The 7,777-nt window shown below is 56.2% G+C and overlaps 1 protein-coding gene and 1 pseudogene across 1 annotated transcript; one reads left to right on the plus strand and one right to left on the minus strand.

Moving 5' to 3' along the window:
• Nucleotides 1-2,437: 2,437 nt before the first annotated feature.
• LOC133625960 (feather keratin Cos1-2-like) lies at nt 2,438-3,651 on the minus strand (annotated as a pseudogene).
• Nucleotides 3,652-4,273: 622 nt separating this feature from the next.
• On the plus strand, nt 4,274-6,852 carry LOC133625969 (uncharacterized). The gene is given in 5 exon segments (XM_062001658.1): nt 4,274-4,339; nt 4,522-4,628; nt 6,128-6,158; nt 6,161-6,256; nt 6,535-6,852. Coding segments are annotated over 5 exon segments (618 nt in total).
• The last annotated feature ends 925 nt before the right edge of the window (nt 6,853-7,777 follow it).

Consider the following 7,777-nt stretch of genomic DNA (forward strand, 5'->3'; position numbering starts at 1 on the left):
CCCGTCTTGAATCAGAAATGGTGTGGTCAGTTGGAGCAGGGCAGGGATTGTTGCCCTGAACTCGGCACTGGTCAGGCCGCACCTTCGTTGCCGTGCGCAGTGTTGGGCCCCTCACTACAAGAGGGACATTGGGAATTGGAGAGAGGACTTGGAAAAGAAACAGAGAAACCCAAAAGGGCAACTAAAAGATCAGAAAGAGAAGGCTGCTGTTTTAGCAGCAACATTCCCTAACACGCAAATATCCTTTTGGGGAAAAAGTTTCCCAAGAGGCCGAGGATACGGAACAGGAGGAAACACGGGGAAGAGAAGCCCTTTGGCGCCAGGCCAACGTGCAAATTGATAAGGAAAACTGATCTTCCCTTATCAATAAATACGGCAGCCCCCTAGTTGCAGAAAGGACTCTAGAAATCCGTGTCCCCCAAGTCTACAGGGAAAGAAGATGAGGTGGCCGAGCTCCTGACGTCCGTGGTGGTGGAAAACTCCGAGCGGGCAGTGTGGAGTACCTCCGGAAATAGTAAGGGAACTTATGAAGCGGACACCTTGCAACATGCACAGGGGAGCTGAAGCCTTAGTGGAAATGGTAAAAGTGTACGCTGTAGGAATTAGCATGCTGAAAGTTGCGAAAAGCGTTGCCCAGCGGTGTGAAACGTGTTTAGAAAAGCCAAGGCCAAAATGCAAAAGAAACCCCCATCAGGAGAGGTAAAAAGAGGCCGTATGCCTGGAAAACATTGGCACGTTGATTTTGCTGGAATACCAACATAGGATGAACAGCAAAAATGTCCTGGTAATGGCTGACCCTTTGTCAGGATGGCCCGAATCTTTCCCGTGCCGCAGCAGCTGAGCAAAAGAAGGGGTAAAGGCAATGTTAAAAGCAAGGCTTCCAGAAGGGCTGTAACCGGACAGCGGACCTCGTTTTGCAATCGAAGCAGTAGAAGGAGTGTCAAAGCTCTTAAAGATTGAATGGGAGCTCCGTACTCCTTGGAGGCCCCCAGTCAAAAGGGAGAAGCGGAACCCTGAAAAGGCAAAGTGAAAAGTGATGCCAGAAGGCTGATATTGAATGGTGTTGGGAGCCTGGCCTTTGGCTTTCTCGAGGGTCAGGATCACCGTGAGGATTAAGGAAAAAGTAAGTCCTTTCAAGACAACGTCTGGAAACCCCTATCCCGATAACCTGCCTCACAAATGTTATCCTCTTTGCACAGGTCTTTCTTTTAAACCAGAGGCCACCACCGCCATTGGCTACCCCTGCCCCCTCCTTTCACCCGGGAGGTCTGGCCTACGTTTGAACCTGGAAGGACGAGAAACTGCAAGAAAAGTGAAAAGGCCTAGTCCAAAATTGAAGAGCAACCTTGACTGGAAGATGACTAGTGTTGGGGTTGTTCTAAAAGTTGGAGTGCCAAAACATTGCCTAGGCCTCAGATAAGAGCAGTACAAAAGGGGGCTGAGAATTATCGAAGAGAAAGAAAGGGCTAAATCTCAAAAGGGGAGAAGTGATGTCGAAGTGTCCAGGCTCGGTTAGGAGCACAGTAAGAATAACCATTCTGCTGGAAGCAATCTGCTAATGTATAGGCAGGTGAAAAGCAGAAACCTGGGCAGGACTAATGGGAAGTGGAGTGAAAGCGTCAGTTTCTGTGCCGGCTGCCTCAGATACGTTCTGACAGAGGCGTTGGCAGCGTCGCTGATTGGCTGAGCTTTGGCCAGCAGCGGGTCTGTCTTGGAGCCGTCTGGAACTGGCTCCATCTGACATGAGGACAGCTTGTGGCACCTCCTCACAGAAGGCAGCCCTGTCGACCCCTCTGCTAACTAACCCTTGGCAGGATTTCCTTTTCTGCACCCAGGAGAGCACGTGCCCAGCCAGGCGCTGAGGGACTGCTGGAGGTAACTTTCTCGTCAGCCCGTGCCCGTGTGCGCTGGCCATGGACCCTAGAGCGGGTAATAGAGGGGAGGGGAAGGGGGAGATAAGGCCGTGGGCTGTCGCCTGGCGTTGTTGTTTCCCATCCCCACACCTGGCAGCCTTTGGAGCCAGGCGCTCACCGAAGGACCGGGGCTGCGGAGTAGCCAGGGAGGCCTTTGTCACCTGCAAGGGAAAGGGCAGAAAACAAGAAGCACTGCAATGCTTGCCACCCTCCCCTTCCTTGACCTTTTCGCTGAGCAGATAGAAGGGAGGCCCCGGAAGGAAGGAGGACGCGGAGGCGCAGGCTTGGATGCAGCACAACTTTAATGAGCCAAAGAAGAAAAAGGGGGTGTCTCACAGGGAGCACCAGGGGCAGCCCCCAAGACGCGGTGGAGCCGCCGCGGGCTGGCACTGGGGAAAGGGAAAAGACAGCAGCAGAGGAAAGAGGGAGGAGAGAGCGGAGCCCTGAAGCTCCTCAGAGTCTCCTGTCCAGCACCATCTTCTGAGGTCTTGAAGCTTCTTGCCCAAGGAAGGCGTCCAGCAGCCTTAGCAGGGGCGGCACCTGCTGCCACAGTAGCCTCTGGTAAGGCAGGAGAGGTCAAAGCCCCCGGAGGAGATGGGCACTCCCTGGCTGCTGAGGATGCTGCCGGCAGCAGCGGAGGTGGAGGAGCCCACAACGGTGTTCTGCGGGAAGGAGCTGAGGATGGGGCCGGGCAGGGTCACCACCACAGGAGAGGGTTCGATGACGACGGTGGAGCTCTGGCACTGCCTGCAACAGGGCTCAGTGCAGCTGTTGGCCAGCGGGGTGGGGCCACAGGGCTGGCACGGGCTACAGCAGGACATGTCTGTGGGCAAGAGGTGCACCTGGGAGAGAGGGCAGGGGAAGCAGAAAACGGGGACACGTGAGAAGCAGCACTGCAACCGGTCAGAGTGGAGCCAAGGCACCTCCGGGCTGGCTCAAAGACCCCCCCAGAGACACCTCAACTAAGTCCCAGCCCCACCCTGTAGAAGACAGACCTTCTGTGCCCTCTCCCTTGAGAAGCAGCTGCCAGCCCTGGGCTCGCACAGCCCCTCTCAGCTGAGACATGCATGGAGGAAAGACCCGATGGAGAAGGAAGAGGACAGGAGGCTTTGCACTCACCTGGCTGCCAAGGAGAAGGAGGCGAGAGAAGTGGATGGGAGAGCAGAGAGTTGGGCTGCCTTTTATAGTAGTCCCGCACTGCCTCAGGCCCAGAGGCACCCTCTCTGGAAGTAGTAATTTTCTGACCAGCTCAAGACAAACGCAAGCCATCCCAGCTAACGCCCTGGGCTGTGTCCTGCTTTCCTGCCCTGATGCCTTTGCACTTCCTGGCTTATGCCACGTACCTCCCAGCAGGAGGCTTCTCTAAGGGCCGGGATGAGAGGCCCGAGGTTTTACCGGGCCAGAAAGACGTCAGTGTGGCAGAAGACTCAGCTCAAGCGCTGAAGGCACGCCGTGCAGGCAGCACCTAGGTCATTCCTGTGGGCTTGCGTGTGCCAAAGGGCTCAGGCAATGGGCACCCCTCTCACGCTTCTCCTGCACATGCCCAGGGACTGCCTTGTGGGAGGATGTGGCACATCCTTTGCCCTTATGCCCTCCACCTCTCCCTCTCTGATGGGCGCTCCTTTTCTCATGCCACCGGGCTTTCACGGGGAAGCTCTGACCGTGTTGCAACAGTCAGAGGCCGACGGAGCGTTTTGCTGGGCACGTTTGTGTCAGTCTGTCCTTGTGTGACCCTCATCGTGCGGGCACGTGCAGGTGTGTCCATGAGCACTGCAGGAGCCCTTCTGCTTCTGAATGGCGCTTCCTTTGGGCTGGCAGAGATGTCCTCCGAGACCTGAAATGCAGCCTCTGTGCCCTGCAGCCTCCATTACTTGCTTTACAGTCAGCAGCGCTGTTCCCCCAGGGCTCAGCACAGCAGCCAGTTTTCTTCCGTATCGTTATCATTGGATAAGATATGGACGGAGGGCTGGACTGCACCGTCGTTAACTTCCCAGACAAAACCACACTGGGGGGGAGTGTAGACCTGCTTGAAGGCAGGAAGGCTCTTCAGAGGGTTCTGGCCAGGCTGCTTCCGTAGGCTGAGGCCTATTGTATGAGGCTGAAGCCACGCTCAGCGCCGCCTCCTGCGCTTGGATGGTGTTGGTCAACATCTGCCTGAATATCAGCCAGCACTGTGCCCGACTGGCAGAGAAGGCCAATGACATCCTGCCTTGAATCGGAAACGGTGTGGTCAGTAGGCCAGTAGGAGCAGGGCGGTGATTGTCCCCCCAAACTCGGCACTGGGTCATTGCTGTTTGCACTGATGGGCTCTTCACTGCAAGAGGGATGTTCGGGTGCTGGAGCCTGTCTAAGGAAGGGCAATGAAGCTGGAGAAGGGCTTAGAGAACAATCTTGTGCACTGCTGTCTCACGTCCAATGTTTCAGCAGTATCTCCAAGCCCTTCTCCGTGGGGCAGTTCTGAATCCGCTTATCAGCCTGTGTTGATCCCGGCCACTGCCCCAGCCCAGTGGCAGGACCTTTCACTTGGCCCTGTTGAACTTCACGAGGCTCACGCAGTCCCACTCCTCAAGCCTGTCAAGGTGGCTCTGATGACATCCCTTCCCTCAAGGGAACTAACTGCACCACTCAGCTTGGGGCCGTCTGCAAACTTGCCGAGAGTGCGTTCGATTCCAGCGTCTATGTCACTGAGGAAGAAGGGAGATACTATTGGTCCCGGTACAGAGCCTTGAGGCACACCACTCATTCCTGGTTTCCACTTGCACGTGGAGCCATTGAGCGGAACTCTTTGGATGTGGCCAGAAAGCCAATTCCTTACCCGTGTTAACAGTCCCTGCATCAAACCCGTATTTCTGCAGTTCAGAGGTACGAATGGCGTGGGATGGAAGACCTCCCCTACGAAAGAAAAGCCAAGAGAGTTGAGGTTGTTTAGGGTAGAGAAGAGAAAGCTTTGGAGAGACTTTAGAGTGGCCTTCCGTGACTGGAAGCAGGCCGACGTGAGAGATGGGGCTCGACTCTATCAGGGAGTGTAGTGGTAGGAAAAGGGGTAGCAGTTTTAAAGGGGAAAAGCGTAGGTTTAGAGCAGGTGTCAAGAAGAAAACCTGCCCTGTGAGGGTGGTGAGGTACAGGAGCAGTTTGCCCCAAGAAGCCGGATGCCCCATGCCTGCACGTGTTGAAGGCATGGTTGGATGGGGCTTTGAGCAGGCTGGTCTAGTGGCAGATGTGCCTGCCCACGGCAGGGGGGGATGGAACTAGATTATATATTTAAGGGTCCCTCCCAACCAGACCATTCTATCATCTCTGCTCTACCACATAGGTATGTTGAGGTTCCTCCGGTACTCTCAAACCTCACCTTCTCCTGCAAGGGGAGAGACTTCACCGCCCCTGTCCCTGAAGCATTGAGCTTCAGGGGCTTGACAGACGTTGGAAGAGAGATTACCGTTGAAAACTGAGGAAAAAAATTGTTGAGTACCTCAGCCTTCTCCCTGTCCGTTGTCATCAGCTCTGCTGTCCTAAGGATTGGGGCAGGGTGTGCGCATTTCCTTTAGTCTTCCTTCTGGGGCCAGCACACCGGTAGGAGCCCATCTTCTTCTTCTTCTTCTTCTTCTTCTTCTTCTTCTTCTTCACACCCCTCACCAAATTTAGCTCCCACTGGGCCTTAGCTTCCCTAAGCCCACCCCTACACGTCCAGGCAACATCCTTATATTCTTCCCAGGTTACATGTCCGTGGATCCACTGCCTGTTTGTTTCCTTCCCTGTCTGTCTCCCACCTTCCTTGCCTGATTTCGCACACGCAGGAATCAATCCACGGCTGCCCGCCTCTAAGAACGTCGTTCTGCGACAAGGAGCACCCATCAGAGAGAGAGGTTGGGGGCATGAGAGCAAAGGATGTGCCACGTCCCCCCTCAAGAGGCAGTCCCTGGGCATGCGCAGGAGAAGCGTGAGAGGGGTGCCCATTGCCTGAGCCCTTTGCCACACGCAAGCCCACAGGAATGACCTAGGTGCTGCCTGCACGGCGTGCCTTCAGCGCTTGAGCTGAGTCTTCTGCCACACTGACGTCTTTCTGGCCCGGGAAACCTCGGGCCTCTCATCCCGGCCCTTAGAGAAGCCTCCTGCTGGGAAGTACGTGGCATAAGCCAGGAAGTGCAAAGGCATCAGGGCAGGAAAGCAGGACACAGCCCAGGGCGTTAGCTGGGATGCTTTGCATTTGTCTTGAGCTTGTCAGAAAATTACTACTTCCAGAGAGGGTGCCTCTGGGCCTGAGGCAGTGCGGGACTACTATAAAAGGCAGCCCAACTCTCTGCTCTCCCATCCACTTCTCTCGCCTCCTTCTCCTTGGCAGCCAGGTGAGTGCAAAGCCTCCTGTCCTCTTCCTTCTCCATCGGGTCTTTCCTCCATGCATGTCTCAGCTGAGAGGGGCTGTGCGAGCCCAGGGCTGGCAGCTGCTTCTCAAGGGAGAGGGCACAGAAGGTCTGTCTTCTACAGGGTGGGGCTGGGACTTAGTTGAGGTGTCTCTGGGGGGGTCTTTAAGCCAGGCCGGGAGGTGCCTTGGCTCCACTCTGACTGGCTGCAGTGCTGCTTCTCACGTGTCCCCGTTTTCTGCTTCCCCTGCCCTCTCTCCCAGGTGCACCTCTTGCCCACAGACATGTCCTGCTGTAGCCCGTGCCAGCCCTGCGGCCCCACCCCGCTGGCCAACAGCTGCACTGAGCCCTGTTGCTTACAGTGCCAGAGCTCCACCGTCGTCATCGAACCCTCTCCTGTGGTGGTGACCCTGCCCGGCCCCATCCTCAGCTCCTTCCCGCAGAACACCGTTGTGGGCTCCTCCACCTCCGCTGCCGCCGGCAGCATCCTCAGCAGCCAGGGAGTGCCCATCTCCTCCGGGGGCTTTGACCTCTCCTGCCTTACCAGAGGCTACTGTGGCAGCAGGTGCCGCCCCTGCTAAGGCTGCTGGACGCCTTCCTTGGGCAAGAAGCTTCAAGACCTCAGAAGATGGTGCTGGACAGGAGACTCTGAGGAGCTTCAGGGCTCCGCTCTCTCCTCCCTCTTTCCTCTGCTGCTGACTTTTCCCCTTCCCCAGTGCCAGCCCGCGGCGGCTCCACCGCGTCTTGGGGGCTGCCCCTGGTGCTCCCTGTGAGACACCCCCTTTTTCTTCTTTGGCTCATTAAAGCTGTGCTGCATCCAAGCCTGCGCCTCCGCGTCCTCCTTCCTTCTGGGACCCCGCTCCCAGTCTTTTTATCGTACTGACAAAGACTTTGAGTGCACTAGCCTTAAGTTTCCAAAGCAAAGCCCCTTGGGTGGGAGTGCTGATGTGCTTGAGGGCAGGCAGGAAGGCTCTTCAGAGGGCGTCGTGCCAGGCTGCATCCGTAGGCCCAGGCCAGTTCGATGAGGCTTCAGTAGGCTCGGTACCAGCTCCCGCTCTCGGGTCACAACAAGCCCCGGCAACGCCACAGGCTTGGATGGTGTTGGTCGACTTCCGCTGAATATGGCCAGCACTGTGCCCAGGTGGCCAAGAAGGCCAAAGGCAACCCGTCTTGAATCAGAAATGGTGTGGTCAGTTGGAGCAGGGCAGGGATTGTTGCCCTGAACTCGGCACTGGTCAGGCCGCACCTTCGTTGCCGTGCGCAGTGTTGGGCCCCTCACTACAAGAGGGACATTGGGAATTGGAGAGAGGACTTGGAAAAGAAACAGAGAAACCCAAAAGGGCAACTAAAAGATCAGAAAGAGAAGGCTGCTGTTTTAGCAGCAACATTCCCTAACACGCAAATATCCTTTTGGGGAAAAAGTTTCCCAAGAGGCCGAGGACACGGAACAGGAGGAAACACGGGGAAGAGAAGCCCTTTGGCGCCAGGCCAACGTGCAATTGATAA

The sequence above is a fragment of the Colius striatus genome, chromosome 1 (assembly GCF_028858725.1).
Source record: "Colius striatus isolate bColStr4 chromosome 1, bColStr4.1.hap1, whole genome shotgun sequence".
NCBI lineage: Eukaryota > Metazoa > Chordata > Aves > Coliiformes > Coliidae > Colius > Colius striatus.